Source organism: Dunckerocampus dactyliophorus, chromosome 4 (genome assembly GCF_027744805.1).
Source record: "Dunckerocampus dactyliophorus isolate RoL2022-P2 chromosome 4, RoL_Ddac_1.1, whole genome shotgun sequence".
Taxonomy (NCBI): domain Eukaryota; kingdom Metazoa; phylum Chordata; class Actinopteri; order Syngnathiformes; family Syngnathidae; genus Dunckerocampus; species Dunckerocampus dactyliophorus.
The window spans coordinates 19,592,847-19,613,649 of record NC_072822.1 but is presented as its reverse complement, the minus strand read 5'-3'; the positions used below and the strand labels follow the sequence as shown (position 1 = coordinate 19,613,649).

The following is a 20,803-nucleotide window of genomic DNA, read 5'->3' as shown; positions in this document are numbered from 1 at the left end:
CCAAAGTACGGCCCGGGGGGCATTTTCAGCCCACAGTTGCTTTTTTCAATTGGCCCTTTGCAAATTGTAAAAATAAAATGTGTGCATTATTAACACAGTGCTTCCCATACATTACAGCTTATTTGTGACGGGCCGCCACAAATACATTTGGCGTTACCTGTCCACCCTTGCTCATAAACACATTATAATGGGACTGTATGCTGGTTAACACACCTCATACGCACCTGGTCTGCCAGAGAATAAGAAGATATAGCAGAAGAAATCAGTGTTACCAACTTGTCGCTATATTTAGCAGGTAATCAGACCCTTGTAAATACATTTATTCAAAAAATCAACTAGAAATAATAGTGAAGAGACTTTTATAGACTAAAACAGAGCAACTGTTATGCTCTGTGTCTGTCGCTCGGCTGCCGCCTGTCTGCCTTATTGTTGCAGTGCAACGCTGTGCTGCCGAAGCGGAGCCACCGGGTCACACCTGCAACTAATTACTCACCTGGTCTTTTTAAAGCATGGCGGCAGCGCTCACCAGTTGCTAGATTGTACCTCAAGCCTGGCCTGCGCACTGCTTCTTACCTCATCCTGTACCCCTGCTTTCTGGCTTTCAACCATGTGTATTTTTGTGAGTAACACTCCTGCTTTGGTGTCTCCAGCAGCGTCTTGGTTTTTTGTGCTACAGCTATTGTGTTTCCTGCTAGGCTTTTCCAGCAGTGAATTGTGTTCTTTCTCTTTGTATTTTTTCCTGTCAGCCTTTTGCTGCCAGTGTTTTTTGTTCCTTACCTGTTGGACTTTATATTTTGTTCACTTTTACCTTCTTGTGAGGACATCCTATTTGTATTATACATTTTTTTTTGTCATTTATCGGATCGTGTCTTCTCTTCATTGGGTTCCACACACACTGGCTAGCGCCAGTCTTGACACTCTCAAAAGGGTGAGATGTCTCCTGAGATTTAAATGGTTTAGAGTAAATCAGGTATGGATGTGTGTGTTCAAGTTAAAGAACACGGCTGTGTGTCTTCTATTTGATGGATTTATTCAGCTGTGGCAGTGTCAGAGGAAGTTGCGTTATAGGTAGGATGTCCGATATTGGCTTTTTTGCCAACTCTCAATTTCCGATTCCGATATTAAACGATACAGTGTATGTGTAACATCACATCTTTTTCTTTAGTAAAATTGTTCTCAAGTAACAATACTCTTAAATGAGTACAGTTGTTTTGTTGGCTACTTCACCCGTCCCTGAGTAGATAATTAATGTATTACATATTTTATGAGAATACATTTGTTTTCTTGTGCCTTGATTTATTTTTGGAAATATTTATTTTTAGTTAAAGGGTTATTGTTTAAAATACATGACTTTGCTGAATATTTTCATAACTTTCATGTACTTATTTTATATTTTATTGCATTAAAACTACTATATCAAACTACTATCTCTAAATCAAAGTTCTTATCTTAGCCATCTTAGAAGATCAAATGCATTGTTTTTGGTGCCAAACTGTTTCCCAAGTATATTAGTGCGCGTGTGAATTTATAAACGAGAGGCTTTAACTTAAATTTCTTTGTAGAAAGGCGCATTATGAAAGTAAATACATTTACTTGTATTCACTTAAAGCGGAGCCTTGCCACATCCAGCATGGCGGCGACATTGACGCAAGGCTCGGTGCTCAATGCTGCGTCTACTTGAATGATTTTGACAACAGCACTTCCTGTTTCCCAGCGTGCTTTGCTGTCCTGTTGTAAATGGCTGAAATGCTTTTGAAATGGTACGAAAATCTAAATTTGGAATGAAAATGGGAGCCGTTTGGAATCTGAAGCTCAACTGAAATGCTGTGGAAATATGCTAAAATGTAGAATAAAAGTAAGAGTAGTTTGAGCTCAACTCTGGAATTGAAATAACAATCTGAGACAGGAACCAACCACTCTACCAGCTGAGCGATTCAACTCTTACAATCTCACCAGAATGGGTGCAGTAGCACCAGAGTGATTCAGTAGTGGAAAATGTGAAACACCAGCTTGAGTGGGTATTTAAATTTTCAACATTTATTTTATATTATTCATTTTCAATATTAAATTACACAAAATGTGGGAATACTTTGAAAAGTCTGAATTGGTAGCAACAGTGTGTGTGTGTGTGTGTGTGTGTGTGTGTGTGTGTGTGTGTGTGTGTGTGTGTGTGTGTGTGTATGTGTAGAGTGAACTGAAGAAAAAGCTGACATGTACTATCATTGTTAATCAAGTGCTGGCTTGAAGTTAGATGGTTGCAATTAGAAATCAAAGTTATCAAACAGAATTTACGGTCTTCTCAGTTAAACTGTTGCCCCTATTTAGTCAACAGGTGTTGGTGATTGGAGGACAGTGACATCTATCTGTACCATGTTATCATGTATCACGCTGCGTTATCATGCTGCACACTGCCTATGCTGAATAAAGCTGTGATATGCATGATAGCGCTGCGTTATGCTGTATAACGCTACATTATTACATTATACAGTACACATCCACAACACTCATTATTCACACTCCTACCGTCAGGCAGACGCTACAGGAGTTTGAAGTCCAGGACCACAAGGCTGACAAACAGCTTTTACCCACAGGCCATCAGGCTCCTCAACGAAGCACTCACACACGCCGCACGCAACACACGCACACACTCATAGCACTTTATTTATTTATTTGTATTATTTATTTGTATTAATGTCTCTTCTGTTGTTGTTGCTTAATTTATTGGTATTTATGTTTATGTGTTTATGTTTCTTATGTTCTTATTCTTTCATTTGTTTTCTTTCTTTCTTGGGAGAATGAACAGAATAAGATTTTCATTGCATAGTATAACTGCTGTTGTACTATGCACATGACAATAAAACTCTCTTGAATCTTGAATTATTATGCATCACTGCGATGCAAGCTGCAAGCTTATACAGCATATCGCAGCGTTATACATAACTCAGCGTTATACAGCATAATGCAGCGATACACATGGCCGCATTATACAGCATATTGCAGCGTTATACATAACGAAGCGTTATACAGCATATTGCACCGTTATACAGGATAATGCAGCGTTATACAGCATATCGCAGCGTTATACATATTGTAGCATTATACAGCATATCGCAGCATTACAGTATACATGATAACGCGTTATACAGCATATCGCAGCATTATACATAACGCAGCTTTATCCAACATATGGCAGCGTTATACAGCATATCGCAGCGTTATACATGATAACGCAGCGATGTACAGCATATCGCAGCGTTATACATAACAGCATAATATAGCATAAAGCAGTGTCATACATGATAACGTTATTCAGCATAACGCAGTGTTATACAGCATAACGCAGCGTTTTAACGCAGCGTTACACAGCATTGTTATTGATTATTTATGGTTTGATCAGATAGCATGTATGGACCTACATTGGATTGGTTTTAGCATCTCTAATCTTACAAAAGTCCAAGTGCAATGCAATGCTCCGTAGATCAGCTCAATATTGTAGGATTTTCTCTTGATAAAACACATTCTGAGCCCATTTTTCCCTGCTTCATTTAAAATGTTCCCTGGTGTTGACTTAAAGTGCTCATGACATCAAGAAATGTTTGAGCGGATTTAAACAAAAAATCGAAATTGGGCATCATACCCTTATAAACGTTTTTGTCACGCCACTGCCACCTGCTAAGTGAATACTTTGTTTTTCAAACTTTGTGTCATGAGCACTTTAAGGCCTAATTGAATGAAAACGTATCTTTACAGTAAGAACATAATATTTCAAAATATTTAGATAAATCTTTTTAACTCAGTTTACGCTCACATGAAATTGTGCAGATATACTTGTACTTCATATGGCCAACACTGAATATACACGGTGTGATGCTATTGCAAAGAGTGTCGAAGGAGGGCGATGTTGAGCTAAATGTTAACCAACATCTTGCCTGTGTCACTTCAGGGTATGAATGAGCAACACTTTGTCATGTTGCTCAGCAACTGACTAAATAGAGTATAATGGTCATATATCACAATATAATGTTATTCTTTAGACTCAAATGCTATAAACTATCTGTTTGTGTTCAACTCACACATTTGTTGGTCATTTTCTTTCTGTGGTCAAAAGCCTGTGGATAAGCAATGAGGCACTGTGCAATGATGTGTGCGTGTATGGGCAGGTTGCAGGAGGGCTTGGAGCTCAGGTGGGCTCAGGGCTCGAAAAAATGCAGTTTGGTGAGATTGCAGTCCACAGCGGAGGGGAGGGGGTGTGCAGCTGCTGCAGGCAACAAACGCCACCCTTCACTTTCTTCAAGCCCCTAGGGGAAATGGAAAGAGATTCACGAGAAAGGTGTCATTTCTACCCAAGAAGGTGCTGTGAATGCTTGCATTATGACATTTTAGAGCAAATGCTCCATTCCCAGTCCTGATCTTGTGCTTGCATTCCTCCAGCAGGACAACAACACAGTGTAATGGAGACCCTTTGATTGGCTCTCGCAGGAGCCAATCGGCATGCAGGGAATGTGTCCCGGGGAAGCCTCATCCTCCGTTTGCACTCACCTGATACGTTACCTGTCTGTGAGCTCAGACCCAGAATCTCATTACCTTTTCCATTAGAATCCACAACTGAGGCTCATTGTGTCCCGCAGGCTGTAGCAGTCAAGGTGTTCCTCTCATTGGACTGCACTTGGACAAAGGCAGGCAACCATGGCTGTGACCAACTTCCACTACATTACACGCATGAGCAGTGGCTTCAAGGTCTACATTTTAGAAGGTAAGTTTGACTCTTTTTTTTTTTTTTTTTTCTTATGAGATCCTTCGCTCAATGTAAAAGGTTGTGATGTATCAGTTTAACATTATGAGCACAGACTTTGTCAAAATGTTATCCTGTTACAGCATTATCACTGATAAATATTCATAGACATCATACCACATAAAAATAATTATGATTACTATCTAAGGAAATGGACAACAATTATTTTCAAATCCACAAGATAAGTTGATGACTTCTGTTGTCACTTATAACATGTGCTGTGTTCCTGATTAACCTTCATTAAAAGAACAAATAAAAGGGTCAGGCACCATTCCCTTCCTAACGGGGAAAAATATCCATGCCCGAGGCAGTAGAAAATCAGCATAGGTGTGGTTAGACCTGCCCCCACCTTCATCCACAATGCCACTGCATGTGAGGGAGTAGCTCACAGGTGTAGGAGATGTTGATTATACCAAAAGAGCACTGAACAGGCGTGGGGACTCTGAACAGCCTTTTATTCCATGCAAAATAGATCATCCTCCATTGTGTTTGAATCAACAAGCTTGTGCTCAGCTAAATGTATGATTTGCATTCAATGACTGGAGTCATCCTGTCAATGTGAGTTTGAACGTGTTAACTGAACGGAACGTCTAAACAATGGACTTGAGACTTACAGTTCTCAATACACAAGCGATGAGCTCAAAACAAAAAACACTGACAAACTCATTTTTGCGATATAACTGCATCATTTATCAGCTATAGTGTTCAAACTTGTTAAACTGCAAATATTCCATCAGTGAAATAATCTGTGTACCCAAAATTGTAGATCTCCTTCAAAACAAAATGTGTTGATGCCCCTTTTGAAGACATGACTGGGACAACTGCCAACATTAAGCCGAAAAACATCATTTACCGTTAGCATTGAATCAGCTGTGTCGTGTTATAACCCTCACGGATCAGGTTGATCGAGTTCTGCAACTTAACGGAGTTTATGATTAACGGTGAGTCCGGGGGGGGGAGGGGACGACAACAACTTTTTCACACGAGTATAGTCAGTCATGCGTCTCAGTGTCATGGATCAAAACAATCCTTCCTTACTCCCAAGTCAAATGATGAGTCTCATGTTTGACCTTTTATTTCATTACGCTCCTATTTGTTTTAGCAAATGAAAACAAAATATCAGGCATAAGTTAGAACAGACTCATACCTGTCAACCCTCCCGTTTCCGAGGGAAACTTTGCTCAAAATTTTTGCTCATCTTTCCCAACACCCTGTGGTTTTTAATAGTTTCCCATATTTTAACTTTCGTGAAAAAAAATCCTCTCGGATACTGCCAGAGCAGCACAGCTTCCGGGCCGCTCTGCAACCCTAACCCTAACCCCAACCCCAACCCCAAGCCCAACCCTAACCCAACACATCCTGCTGTAGTCTGTAAAATAAAAGTAAAATAACATGGCTGAACCACAGTGGGCAGTCATGCCTTAACGCCAGCACCCAAGGGGTTAGAAAATTTTTGTCTCAGGAAATTTCCAAAAAATGGCCCTTATTTTCAAGTGATAGGTATGAGCAAGCTCCCATTCTTATTCTACTCTTTTTTTTTTTTTTTTTTTTTTTCTCTTCAGGTCAGCCTCACCTGAGGAGTGAAGACCGATACAGACATATGACAAATGAACGAGCTCGAACCCCAGCAGTGTATCCTGTCAAACGCAAGCGCAGCCATGAAAGATGTCTAACTTTGGAGGAACGGTTGGTGTCATAGTTGGATTCAGGCACATGCTTTTATTTAAACATTTCTTACCATAATGTAACCTTTTTTTCATCTACTGTATTTCAGGCGAGAGCGGGTGTTGAGCAGAAGCAATGGTAAAGCTGCCCAGACATCAGCGCCTGCACCGGCACCAGTACCAGTACCAGCAGCAGCAATGTTTAACAGCCCTCGAAGTCCCACATCAACTTGGAGCCCAACTCCCAGTCCCACCAGCCCTCTGCCCACTCATGTGTACTACGCCCCAGTCATGGATGAACCTCTTGCCCTCATCAAGAAACCAAGAAAGGATTCAGAGAGCACAGAGGACAAGATTAAAAACACCCCCACCACTCAGATTCAGGTAATGGTTTGGAAAAATACAAGACACCATCCTAATTTCATGAGTAATGTCATGTAGGATGTTACAGTGTTAGTACAGGTTGTTTCTTTGTAGCGTCAGTGTTGCTCCAGGCTACTCACCATTGTGGTACATCGGCCGCATGTATTCAATCCAGCTGTACACATGCAGGCCCGAGCTTGTCTACGCTATGCAATCCAGCAAGATTCGGGAAGAAAATGTGAGCAATGGAGGGAAGGAATGCCATCAACAAGACCAAACAGACTGCTCCCTTTTTGACCTGTTTATGCCACCACACACTGCTGGCGAGATCTGGCCTCCGATGGGCAAACCAGTTAAAGCAGTTTTCACATCATTTTGTTTTCGCATTGATGCCGTACACTATTTCATGCTGATATTTATGCATTGCAGCAACAACAAAGATATGAGTGTGTTTGTGTAACAAAGCTGAAATGCTAAATAAATTCAAGATGTTAACACATGGCAGAATTTCAATTTTGTGGAGTTTTAGAGTTGAATGGTTATAAAGGCAGAATTTAAAAATTAACCTCCTTTTTTTTATATGTATATTTTCAGATGCGTCCCTCCGTGATCACTTGTGTGTCCTCATTAAGAAACCCCACCTCCAGATCTGATGTTGACCACAGCCAGTCATCAGGTCCATCTCACACTTTTAAAAGCACATCTTCACTCGCTGATGGTGCACCACAATACATAATCCCCTCTTATTAACCCACTGGAGGCTCTATGTTAAACATTTCTTCTCTTCTTTTCTAATTTCAGTGATCTCCAAATGCAACTACGATCATGTGGTCGAGGAACATTTCCAGAGGAGTCTCGGAGCGAATTACCAGAAAGCTCACTCCCAGCAGCTCTCCATCAGCGTGTCGGTCGATGACCACTTCGCCAAGGCCTTGGGAGATAAGTGGCTACAGATTAAGTCCAAGTCTTCCTCCTGCTCCTCCACACCCCCCAGCAGTCCAAGCATTACTCACTCCCCAGCCTACAGGCAAAGCCCACATCCGTCCCATAAAGAATCCACAAGCAACTCGTCGCCGACCTCCAGCCACTGGTCCGTCAATTGACTTAAAAATGACCTACGACCCTTGGCGGAGAATTGACTTATCATTTCACTGTCTGCCGCACTGCTTGTTGACCGAATGGGCACTTTTTAGGGGTGATGTCAGATTGGACCACCGTGTGTCTTCACAGGTGCAGACAATTGTAGCATCAACTGAGATCATCTTGTCTTGTTACATTTCTTTCCTCAGCTTACCAATAATATCTGAGATAGATGCTGTTAGAATTAAAGAACCAGCCAAATATTCCTTTACATTTCCTATTTGCATTTCATTGTATGATATTTATATTAATTTCACCTTTACAGTTTATCTGGCAGGTGTCTATATTTGTTGTATATTATCGTGACACTTTTTATGCAAAAGATAGACCTTGAAAGGCTTTGGAAAGTTTGGAAAAAATAAAAATGTAAAACAAATTTTTTTTTTTGTTATTTCCACGAACCCTCACATACCTTGGAGGAATGAACTCATGGACGGCTTATAAAAACTGGGTAGGGCTGTGCACCAGACAAGCTCATTTGGGAAGTGAGTCAGTGTGCGTCTGCAGCACATCCGGTGCACACAGGGTATTTTACATAGGCAGCCGTTGCCACACACCAAGTAGAAATTAAACTGATACATGAGCAACACATTTGGGAATTTTTCCTGTAAGTTTAAGGGAATGTAGGTTGCATGTTACAGCACGCGCAAGGCCTTGTGTTTTGACATTCCTGTCTCCTGAGAAAATGACTATGAGATCCTACAGATCCTGTTTGGCAAGGGATAGGAGGGAGGGAAGAGGGGGAGAAAGGGTTGGGTTTGAGAACCAGCCGCGTACTTCAGTTGCTTATTTGCATGCCCTGTCTTGCCTACCCTTAAATATAATGGCATTCCTAAAGTGTACTGTGATCAAATTTGTCTTTAATTCAATTTATTTAGTCAAAGAAGTGGAGATGCTGTGTGTGTGGATGGGACAAATGTTTTACATTAAATGTGTGTGTGTGTATGTATGTGTGTTTAACTCCACTGGGCAGTCTATTGCATAAAAGGACATCGCTTTTGCTCCTCCAACATCTCCCATAAGCATCTAGGGACTGAACTGAAGACTGTTCGTCTTCACCTCGTGCTAAACTGGTATTTCCACTTGGAACATTACTGTAGTTGGTCTTCAGGGAGTGAAAATGAGCTCTGACGCCATCTACAGACGATTGAATTAATAGCAGCAATTGACATAGCTCAAACCACAACCATAATAACATACACATTATTAAACTAATAACACCCTGACAGTGTCAGTCAAAAGCACGCTTCGTTGTCACTGTGAAGGTACTTGAGTAGGATTCTGCAGCTATACCTAATGCCGTGTCTTCCAATCCAATAACAAAAACAGCGTATATAATTACAGTACTATCTATAAATATACACACAATTTAAACTAATTAAATGAGCTACTGTCACCCGCACACAAAATGATGTAGCCATGAGAAGGACAGAGGACAATATTCTCACGGCAACTGAAAAACACATACTCCTTGTATTGTCAATGAGCAACAGCAGAGGATTACAATTCACCACACCCCGAATACAACAAAAAACAATGTTTAACTGTGTATATAGTGGCAGTAGCAATTATAGTGTAAGCATGTAAAACCTCACCAGGAAAGTTTGACCTCTTTGTCCATTATTATATCAACACATTTAGCATTCAACGGGAAAACGTTTTCTATGGCGTTTTCTATGGCGTTTGGCGGAGTTTACGCCATAGTTCCCTCGAGATTGTCATTTACATCGTAAATATTAGTCCTACATTTATTTTATCTACATATTTAGATTCCATCAGCATGAAAACATTGCGTTAACAATTGGATTCGTAATGATATCAATATAGTTCAGTAGTTATTCACAAAAATCGTATTTTCCGTAATGACGGTTTTCTTCTGGATGTAGCTCCATAGCTTATGAAGATACAGCAAATCCATTGGCCCACTCCAGATTCCACAGTGTTTGTGGCTGTATATAATGGTGTTTGTTGCAATTATAGCTTCATTTGTTGTCTTCCTGTGATAAAAATTCCCAAGGTCCCCTATTTTTATTTCATATTATGGATCATAGTATCATAGAATTATTCCATTATCTGGATCAGTCTTTGTTATTTTGTAGAACCTGTTGGAAACTTGTCCCGGATCCAGACGGTGATCCGGATCACGCCCAATTAAGCTTCTTCCAATTCCTGAAAATTTCATCCAAATCCTTTCAGAACTTTTCATGTTATTTTGAACATAAACAAAGAAAAAAACAACAATTTTTTTTTAAATATATTTTTTTAATAATTGCATATTTTTTGGTATTTTCTGAACCTTTCCTCTCTATATGGTGCCCCTGCACAAAACCCTCCCCTTCTTTCTTCTATATGCCTGACTCACTTATTAAACACATAGAAATTATACATAAGTTTCAGTTTTGCATCTCACAGTAAGTATGTGCGTTCAAGCGCCGCTGAACAAAGTGCGAAATCTCAACACTTAAAAACATTATGACTGATGTGTGAAGACATAAACATGTCAGTAAGTACAGTCAAATAGAGTTGAGCCAAAACCTGTATATAACCACAGATGTTGATTTTGCATGTGTTTGTTTAATTTGCCAAACCACTATGCAGATACAATACAGAGCCAGATAATGCTCCAGCAACGACAATTCCCTATCATTACTGAATAAGTAAGGTTGTTCAGTATGACACCGAAAGCCCTCTTAAATGACCTTGAATACAAATGGGAAAAAGTGTCCATCTTGAAAAACACATTCATTAGAAGAGGTCACATCCTTTGTATGCAGAAAGGTCAAACTATTCCAAATTTGGTTCATCATTTGTGTGCTGACACATCCAGACTGCCTTGTCCAACAGGTGCTAAATAAATGAGTAATAAGGAGGAAGCCATCAGCAGATTTGGAGGCAATGTAGCATTTCGGAAACAAGTCCATTCTGCTGACACTTTTCTCAGTAAGGACTCATCTGTGAGGGAATAACAGGTTGAAGAATAACACATTTTGTGAGGGCATGGTTACACCTATACAGTACATACTACACATGAAGTATACAGAAAACTGCTTAGTCTATAGTAGTTCAGTTGGCATTGGATAGACATTCTGATGAAAAAGAGGAAAAAACGTAATCAATCATAATTTTTGGTATCATTCATCATGGACTTGAAAGTCTTCGTCATTGTGGGCCCTGTAATGATTAATTTTTCAGTAAGTAATGATAATACAACAAATTACAACAAAATGGACAATTACAACAAATGCACAATTTGGAGTGTTCATTTACACAGGGTCATAATAAGACACATACATACAAGGCCAAGCCCTATTAACCTCTTGATAGTGAACATGATTTACGACAGCTGATAGTATCTCTTTGGCAGCACAAGAATCCGCCAATACACCAAACAATGGGAAATGAAACAATGAAACAACAGGAACCAATGGGATTGACACAAATTAGGAAAGTCGCCATTTCTAAACAATTTGCAGATTTCCATGCCTGCACAAAGTGCAGATTCAGATTCACCTCACAGGGTACGGTAAGGTCAACATTTTTCTATCCTACAATCGCTTAATGTCTGAAAGCTTATTCCTTAACATTCAAAGTTACCAGTGTGCTTGAATGCCTCAACACATGAACAGTGCAGTGCTCAGTTGATTAGAGACAGACACGGTGTTGTTCATCATTCTGTGTGAGTCATATGAACAAACATATATGTCAGCCTGTGTGAGTATTTGTTTGCCACTTCCACTGGTCTTCCAGACTAGTGCTTACGAGTGAGTGATTGTTTATGTTTTTGTCACGTTATTAGATAAATATTGATTCTGAACTGCTCCAGATGATGTTGTAGTGCAGAGGTTTGGAGTTGTTTGGAGACAATATTTGAAGATAAAGGGTTATTGGATTTGTTGCTTTGGTAATAATGGCATTCATCCCTGATTCTCTCATGCCACTGACTGGTATTTTGTGTTTTTGGTATTTCATGAATGCTTTGTATAACTGTGACATGACAGCTGTGGTATTACAGTAAGAGATGGCTTTGGTGCCTTAAGTCCCCACTGAAGGCCCACGTATGAAATGCACAGCCCGCCACTGGTGGCTACAATAAGCATTTGATCGAGGTAAAACTTGCTAAGGGACATTTAAGAAAGTATTATATACTGTATTATACTATTATATACTGTATGTACAGTATATATTGTAATTAAATCTGTTAGAATATTTTCTGACCTTGTTTAAATTTGAAAAAAATTAAAACAGCTCCGACTTGTGCACCCATTTGTTTTTAAAAAGGATTGAGGAAGTACATTGTATAATCATTCCACCCTTGAAAAAGAATAATTCAAATAAAGCATTAAGAGCCCAAAATGTATATGACTTTCATTCCCATGACCTGAACTGCACAGGTATACAGCTACTTGACTTAGAGCCATGATAAAATTCTAAGTACACTTTAGGGAGAGTTTGCCATCAACATAACCTGAAAACCAAATATAATAGCCATTACAAAATGCAGTACATTTAAAGAAATTAAAATATATATATATAATTATGAGATTTATGCTTTTCATACAACTTCTGATCTTCCATGAAGACCACTGTAATTATGTTCCCATGGCAACAAAGAAGTTGATCATTATCTGTAAGTCTCATGACCAGAATGAAAAGGCGTGGAGTCAACCTGCTGAATATAAAAAGTGTACACCTTCTCACACTGTAGGCTGGGCCACTCACAGGCACAGCTGGTGTTCCAGCAGCACTTAGCATTCAGCTCATTGAGGCTGCTTGGTTCCTAACAGTGGGACACACAACAAAGAACTGAGAGAGACTTTCACTTCTGGCACAAATGTGAGTACCAACTGTTTTTTCCCACTATTCACATGTGCCCACTTTCTTGTCTTTCTGCCATCACGTTCCTCCATTTGTGTTATGCAAGAACAGCTAAGGCGATTAAAATGTCACTATTTTCTACTGTCATGGTAACTTTGTTCATGAAGACTGACTGCTGGCAACTCTGAAAAGACCAATTATTCTCCTTTTTGATGTTTTGAAGCACATCTATTGTTGGCGTGATTCCAATACTATCACTATTACATAACTGTCACTGAGAAAATGATACAAGAAAGGCTATATTGACTTGTTTGCTAATTTACAACACTGTACTGTTATAAACCCCCTATCAAATGTTGATAACAAAAAAGTACACAAAAGAGGATGTCATCTGATGTGTGCTTCTGGGCACAATGGTTGCTTTATAGCCTTTATCAAGCAAACTTCGCACATTTCTGCTTCATTCCTCATATTTTTGCAGGAAAGTATGAAATTTAGGCGGGTTCAACTAGTCCCACCCAAACTGTTCAGACAGATAACATTGCAGTTAGGCTTTAACATTGTAATGACAATGACATGAACGCTTCTTCAAACATCACTTACCTCTTAAATCATACCTGGAATACCAAAATGTCATACCATTGGACTGTTCACAAAGGTATTCATCATAAATCTGAAAACTAGGATTTATGGCTCTTCTTTTGAAATTATTGTTGAATAACTCATGCACGTCTATTTTGCAGCACATCTCACCGCAGGTTTGCTGTGACAATGAATGTCGTTCTCCGCATCCTGATACCCTCACACCTGAATTTGAAGCCTGCAGACAAGCCATGCATACCAAGATAGTCTTACATTTTCATTGATTCACTTTTATAATTTCATAATTTGTCAGAAACATTTCCTCAGATTAAAAATTCATTTGCAAGATGGATTCCACCACGCTAGCGGCCCTTGCCGCCGCCAGCACCACAGTGGCTCTGGCCTCTCAGTCGGACATGTCCGCCCACTTGTGGCTTTTGGTGCTGGGCTTTGTAATCGCCTTCATCCTGGCCTTCTCCGTGGGGGCCAACGATGTGGCCAACTCCTTCGGTACCGCAGTCGGCTCTGGGGTGGTTTCCTTGCGGCAGGCCTGCATCCTGGCTACCGTCTTTGAGACTGCGGGTTCAGTCCTGCTGGGGGCCAAAGTCAGTGAGACCATCCGAAAGGGCATCATCGACGTCCAAATGTACAATGGCTCTGAACATGTCCTGATGGCAGGGTCGATAAGTGCAATGTGTGGTAAGTAGTCAAATTGATAGTCTACTTCCTATGGTCTTAAACCAAGCCTTTTTCCAGACTTTGAGCACAGGCCATGCCCTACTTTTACAGGCTCTGCTGTGTGGCAGCTGGCTGCATCATTCCTGAGGCTCCCCATTTCTGGAACTCACTGTATTGTTGGAGCGACAATAGGTTATTCTCTGGTAGCCAGAGGTCACCATGGGGTCAAATGGGTGGAGCTTCTCCGCATTGGTAAGTATACTGTATGTGGTTTTTAAAGTATGTGAAATGCACATGTGAAATAAAACTGACGGTGAATATTGTTTGTTGCCGTCTAAAGTGGCCTCCTGGTTCCTGTCACCGATGTTGTCTGGTGCATTGTCAGGAATTCTCTTTTACTTTGTTCGCAAATTCATTCTTAACAAGGTAAGGCAACTCTTTTGCAGGTTACTAAGTGACGTGTAAACTCAATGCTGATATACCGTATTGACCATAATATAAGACGACCCTGTTTTTGGAATAACTACTAGTAGATTGCAATACCAAAGGATACATATTTCCTCGCTGCTTGACAGTTGTTTCATGACTTCTGATCAACATTACAGTTCATTACAGATCTCCCTCACTCTATCGTGGTTTTTCAAAAATTAATTATTTAATATATGATTGCTGTTTTGTGGTTGACTTTGGCCCATTAGTAGTCAAAAAATATTGAAAGACAAGTCTTATGTAGTATTCTGTTTATTAGGCGTTAGTAATGAAATAAAACATTGATGAGACATGACATTACATTGGATTACCTTCACACTGCATGCAGTCAGCCATGGTATGTTGGACATGATAGAGTGAAAAAAGGTTCTCCTCCCATTCTGTGTGGAAATGGTAAGTTTTTGGCTTCTTACTTTGTCCTTCTTCCCCACTCTGTTTGAAACCCTTTCTTAAGTTTAGAGTAAATAAATTGGAGGCTAACTATTAAGTCTTTAGCATGCTATGCTTAAAGCCGTGGCCGTCTCTTGTGTCTTGTGTGTGATCCCGTAGCCTGCGCATTAGCAAAGTGGTGTAAACAAAGAATGACAGGAGTGTAAATGTGACTGTAGTGGTGTTATTTCATGTCTACAGGGCTCTAATAATAGTAAACATTTATAAAGTCATAAACAGGTTTTGTATTCTCTATCTACGAAAATATTCCATTTATTAATACTGAATCCTACTTCGCAGAAATTCTTATCACAATCAGGTCTGGAACCAATTAACAGTGATAAACGAAGGACAACTGTATTGAAAAACTATCATCATAACTCTTCTTCTTAAACTTCAACTCCTAACTTTTTTTGAGAGGGTGTCTGTGTTATGGTTGCATCTCTCCTGTCACTGGTGTGTGTGAATGACAGGAAGAAAAACAATGAGGCAATTAGGGAAAAGTTGTTTGCCGCCCCCTGCTGGTTTGCATGTATTATCTCTAGACCCCGACTATATGACGGGCGTTCTTTTTCAGACTTTTTGCTCAGGAAAAAATGCTTATATTCTGGTCAATACGGTAAATGTATGAATGAGATGGGGTTTTTGTATGAAAAGCAACATTAAACTCTGAATAAACACCATTAATTGACGTTTATTGTAAGTGGTTCACTTTCTTTTCATGTATTACACATATGTGGCCTTTTTGGCAGGCTGACCCGTTGCCCAATGGCCTCCGCGCTCTTCCATTGTTCTACGCCATCACTATGGGCATCAACCTGTTCTCCATTATGTTTACAGGAGCGCCACGTGAGTGATACTACACACCACACACTACCGCAATTCCTCTTTTAACTCGAGTGCGTCAAAGGAGACACTAAGAACAATGACTAAAAACAAGGGCACCTTTGGATGGATTTTGTAGCTGTTTATTATTACCTATTAAGTCTCGTATCTGGCCCCAGAATTAAAAAATATATAGAAATTTTCTCCATTCTCCACTCACTGAGAGAACACCCTCAGGGAGGAATCCAACATTCCTACACAGCTAACAGCGCCATTAAACCGGCAAATAGCAGCAACGAGATCGTCAGGTTACCAAACTATTATAATGAAAAGAGGGCTGGCTATGGCGTTTAATGTGATCAGGTCTGACTTGGCACTGTGAACCAAGCTACAGCTCTGATCGTATAGATATCAAATGCCTTATACAGTAGTAGGAAATAATCATCAGGAAGGAGCATAGAATGTTACACACCATAACTCCTGCTCTGCATAAATAAAGAGTAGTGGCCCCTGTTTACTTTGACATCCTATCTCATTCGCTATCCCCTGCACACGTCAAATTTCTAATGCACTCTATCTCTACGTGCAGTCGATACGTTTTTTGGTCACATGCTTTTTAAAGATGGCTACACCCATACAGCTTTTACAGCACTATTGCCACAGTTTCTAGTTAATTTTCTGCGAGACTACAACGCTGTAGATAAGCAAAGGAATATCTATTTTTGTCAAATCCGCATCTGATGCACATATTTCTCAAAGTGAATCTCTAAAAACACAAGCCATGTTTACAATAAGAATGTGATCTAACTGAAAGTGGAAAAAAAGCTTATCAGGGGGTTGGTGTCTCTTGTCACTATGTGTGTACTTGAACTGATATTGTTTGTCAGTAAGAACAGGCTGTCCAAACAAGGACAGTGCTACATTGTTACTTATGAGTAAAAAATAGTCATAAATGAATTCTAAAATGTCTAAATTAACAAAAGTGCATTACTGTAGTACAAATTATATACTCTAATTTATCTGTTCTGTCAAATCATGCAAGACATGATTTAAAATACAGACTATAGTTAGCTGGGCCATGCAACTCTGCCTTTATGAGTCAATGTATTCATTTTCTACCACCTATGCTGTTCACAAGACGCTGGAGCCTACCCCGGCTGACTTTGGGCAAGTGGCAAGGTACACACCAGTCAATCACAGGGTACATACAGTATAGACAAACAACCATTCCAATGCACACACATATGCTTGATGTATGTTTTTGGACTGTGGGATGCCTGTCTGTCTTTTATGTGACAGCGTTGTTTGTGAGTAGCGGTTGACTTATGTGCTGTGTTTCTTTATGCATAGTGTTGGGTTTTGACAGAGTGCCATGGTGGGGTACAGTTTGCATCGCGGTGGGCTGTGGTGTCATCACAGCATTGGTTGTTTGGTTTGTTGTCTGTCCGCGCCTCAAGAACAAAATCAAACGTGAGTACCGGTACATATTTTCTATGAAACACAAAGGACTGTATTTTGTTTAGACGTTCTTTTACTATGTCTGAGCCTGAAGACCTCTTGTGTGGTTCTTGAGAAGAAGAAACAGGTCCTGCTCCCTGTGAGACTCCTCTGATGGAGAAGAACGCTGAACCACGTGGTCAAGCAATGACCGTGTCAATACCCTGTCCTCCCCAACCTCAGACCCATCCAGAAAGCAGTCAGAATGTTGCTTTCAAACTTGGAGGCTCAGAGGAGGCTGATTTAGACATGGAGACCAAAGACCTGGATGTCAGTACTGGTGAGAAAAGACATAAATACAAATACATTCAGATGAACTAGAAGAAAGTTGACCTATGCTGATTTATTTTTACAGGACTAAATGGCACCGTTGGTCCAATGATGATCACAGACCCTCACAGCGGACGGTCGCACGCAATCCACAAAGACTCAGGTCTCTACAAAGACTTGCTTCACAAGCTCCACATGGCCAAAGTGGGTGACTGTATTGGTGACAGTGACACTGAGGAGCGGCCCATCCGGAGAAACAACAGCTACACCTCCTACACCATGGCCATCTACGGCATCCAGGGAGAGCCCAAGAATAAAGATGCGGATGACTGGAGGAGGAGGTCCAGAATGGGCAGCTACAGCAGCTACAGCTCAGCAATGACTAGAGGAAGCTCATTCAAGGATGCAAGTGTGACGCAGCAGGCTGCTTGGGAGCATCCTCCTGAAGAAGATGAGCTGGAGCTCGACCAGCCAGCTGTTTCGTCCCTTTTTCAGTTCCTCCAGATACTAACAGCATGCTTTGGCTCTTTTGCTCATGGTGGGAATGATGTCAGGTAAGATGTTGATACAACATGGAAATATTGGTACACGCCCTGAAAACTGTGATACAGTGTTGTCCAAAGGGCAGTCGGGGTCCATTTGCGGTCTGGTGCACATTGTCGAAATAAATTAAACACAAAAAAACATCAAAAATAGGGAAAATGTAAAGAGAAAAGGCTGAAATGTTGATACTAAAAACACAAGACTTTGTCTATAAGTATATCTAACTAAATGTGTACAATACAGTGCAACCTTGGATAACATCATGCATTCGCTCCAGAAGGTCCAACTCTAAACAAACCAGATGCTAACAGAATCAGTTTGTCGCCTAAGAAATAAATACGTTTTCATAAGTAAATCCCCAAAAAAAAGAGGTTCTACTGTATAATTAAATAAATAATGATTTTTCAGTATGCTGCCCTCAGTAGAAAAAGTTTGCTGTAAGTTGTCTGTAATACATTCTCTTGCCGATTTCTAGTTGGAATGTACGAAAGCACACAGACAACAAAAAGCCTACATCCGCGGCTGGTCACCAACCCTATGCAAAAGTACCAGCAAAATAATCTGTCAACCAGCCATTTTGGCAAGACAAATGCTCTTGTTCTTTTAGCAGATTATTGTTGCTTATTTTGATAATTATATCTCGGAATTTAGTACATGCTGTATTACTTAAGATAAGTAATTTGGTCTAACATAAAAAGTAACCAGCAAGATAACAAATACATGTTGATTAATCTTGCTTAGGTTTCAGTTTTTGATTCTAAGGTACAATGAAATGTATCAAACATGTTTAAAAAAATATATATATATTCCTAACCACAGTGCCATCTTTTGGATGTAATAGGGAACTACTCCATTTGCCTCTAATGTAAAATCAGCATCGTGTGAAAGTGATTTGAATTGATTCACTCCACATTTTCTTCTATAGCAATGCTATCGGTCCACTTGTCGCCCTCTGGCTTCTATATGAGAGCAGTTCCGTGGATTCCAATGCACCCACACCTATCTGGCTACTGCTTTATGGCGGAGTAGGCATTTGCATGGGGCTCTGGGTGTGGGGCCGCAGGGTCATCCAGACCATGGGCAAAGACCTTACTCCCATTACACCCTCTAGGTATGACACAGAAATACTCTGCTGCCACACACCTATACTGTGACACAGTTAACGCATATTTTATTCCGTTACAGTGGCTTCAGCATCGAGCTGGCCTCCGCCCTCACAGTTGTTGTAGCATCAAATGTTGGGCTTCCTGTCAGCACAACACACTGCAAGGTAATGGAATTACTGAATATGAAAAGTAAGCTGTTATGAACTCTCTTATCATGTTGACACAGGTGGGATCCGTAATCGCTGTGGGATGGCTGCGCTCAAGAAAATCGGTGGACTGGCGTCTGTTCAGGAACATATTTATTGCCTGGTTTGTCACTGTTCCGATCTCAGGCCTCATCAGTGCTGCCATCATGGCTCTCTTTGTGTACGTCATTCTGTGAGCAGAATCCTGCCGCTGCATTATTACATCAATGGATGATCAACCACTAGCACTATTTGTTGATGAGAAAGTTATTCGTAGTATGTTAGTAATGTCTCTACTGTAATTTTGTGCTTAAAACCAAGCAGAACTGTCAAAGATCCAGAAGTCTGTTGTCCCTTGTAATATAATTTTGTACGTGTAGATTTTAAATATGTATAAAATTATTAAATAAATACATTCAGAATGCTGTATGACAAAACAACCACTTCTTAACTCGATTAGGTTAATTTGTGTTCTTATTGAATTGATGTGAAATGTATTATATTCAGACAAACTTTTTAAGTAATATTGAGTGGAAATTTTACCTTGACGTGCTTCGACTGGGCCGCACTGTGGCCGAGGGGTTAGCAGTCTGGAGATCTGGAAGACCTGGGTTCGAATCGCCGTTGGGCATCTCTGTGTGGAGTTTGCATGTTCTCCCCGTGCGTGCGTGGGTTTTCTCCGGGTACTCCGGTTTCCTCCTACATTCCAAAAAATGCATGTTAGGTTAATTGGCGACTCTAAATTGACCGTAGATATGAATGTGAAGGTGAATGTTTGGTTGTCTGCAGTATATGGTATATATATATTGGTTGGCGACTAGTCCAGGGTGTACCCATAGGCTAGTGAGGATAAGCGGCATAGAAAACAGATGGATGTTTCGACTGTCATCTGCAGTCTTCTTCAGAAAGGTCAGACGTGGCGCTTATCAGCTGTACTTCCTAGACTTGGCCAACTGGGTGAATGTGACAGGTCCACCTGGTTGTCAAAAACAAGGAAAACAGAGTAACGAAAAAAAGAAAAACAAAAACCTGAAATAAAAAACAAAGATGTCATACCCTTACCACACATCAGGGGAAGAACAGACCCAATACAAGAGAAAAAACACAGCCTAAACACAGCAGTAACACCATATATGAACTAGGGTTGTCAATCAATCGAAATATTTAATCGTGGTTAATCACATTTTGTCCATACAGTAGTTAACTTATAATTAATCACAGTTAATCGCAGATAGAAAGATGTTTTTTCTATAATAAGTGTTTGAAAGATCATTTTAATACATCAACATTTCGTTTTTGATTCCGCGATCAACACAATTCAGCTTCCTGTGGCATTGCCAGTACTGTAAGTGCATTTCTGCAGCATTACACAACCCGTACCAGCAACGCACTCGGTTTTAGGCATGTGCAGAACACTTCTACTTC

The 20,803-nt window shown here is 40.2% G+C and overlaps 2 protein-coding genes across 3 annotated transcripts; both read left to right on the top strand.

Moving 5' to 3' along the window:
- The first annotated feature begins 4,234 nt into the window (after positions 1-4,234).
- Positions 4,235-8,317, top strand: vgll4l (vestigial like 4 like). 2 transcript variants are annotated; one of them, XM_054773712.1, is made up of 7 exons: positions 4,235-4,351; positions 4,435-4,557; positions 4,629-4,753; positions 6,355-6,478; positions 6,567-6,840; positions 7,414-7,495; positions 7,621-8,317. In XM_054773712.1, exons 3-7 carry the CDS (start codon positions 4,687-4,689, stop codon positions 7,920-7,922), a joined length of 849 nt encoding a protein of 282 aa, XP_054629687.1. In that variant the 5' UTR covers positions 4,235-4,351; positions 4,435-4,557; positions 4,629-4,686; the 3' UTR covers positions 7,923-8,317. The 2 variants fall into 2 exon arrangements, with proteins under 2 accessions (XP_054629687.1, XP_054629686.1); XM_054773711.1 differs by lacking the exons at positions 4,235-4,351; positions 4,435-4,557 and having other exon boundaries at positions 4,565-4,753.
- A 4,312-nt stretch (positions 8,318-12,629) lies between these two features.
- slc20a1a (solute carrier family 20 member 1a) lies at positions 12,630-19,803 on the top strand. Its single transcript, XM_054774985.1, has 11 exons — positions 12,630-12,792; positions 13,518-14,055; positions 14,146-14,286; positions 14,375-14,460; positions 15,705-15,801; positions 17,128-17,247; positions 17,354-17,554; positions 17,630-18,098; positions 19,013-19,198; positions 19,273-19,357; positions 19,420-19,803. The coding sequence occupies exons 2-11, from the start codon at positions 13,704-13,706 to the stop codon at positions 19,573-19,575; spliced, it is 1,893 nt and encodes a 630-aa protein (XP_054630960.1). The 5' UTR covers positions 12,630-12,792; positions 13,518-13,703; the 3' UTR covers positions 19,576-19,803.
- Positions 19,804-20,803: the final 1,000 nt, after the last annotated feature.

Coding starts and splice junctions, on each gene's coding strand:
- vgll4l (XM_054773712.1), top strand. CDS start 4,687: ATGGCTGTGACCAACTTCCACTACATTACACGCATGAGCAGTGGCTTC. Junction 4,754..6,354: donor CAAGGTCTACATTTTAGAAG/GTAAGTTTGACT, acceptor TTTTCTCTTCAG/GTCAGCCTCACCTGAGGAGT. Junction 6,841..7,413: donor CCCCCACCACTCAGATTCAG/GTAATGGTTTGG, acceptor GTATATTTTCAG/ATGCGTCCCTCCGTGATCAC.
- slc20a1a (XM_054774985.1), top strand. CDS start 13,704: ATGGATTCCACCACGCTAGCGGCCCTTGCCGCCGCCAGCACCACAGTG. Junction 14,056..14,145: donor GTCGATAAGTGCAATGTGTG/GTAAGTAGTCAA, acceptor CTACTTTTACAG/GCTCTGCTGTGTGGCAGCTG. Junction 17,248..17,353: donor CCTCAAGAACAAAATCAAAC/GTGAGTACCGGT, acceptor GTTCTTGAGAAG/AAGAAACAGGTCCTGCTCCC.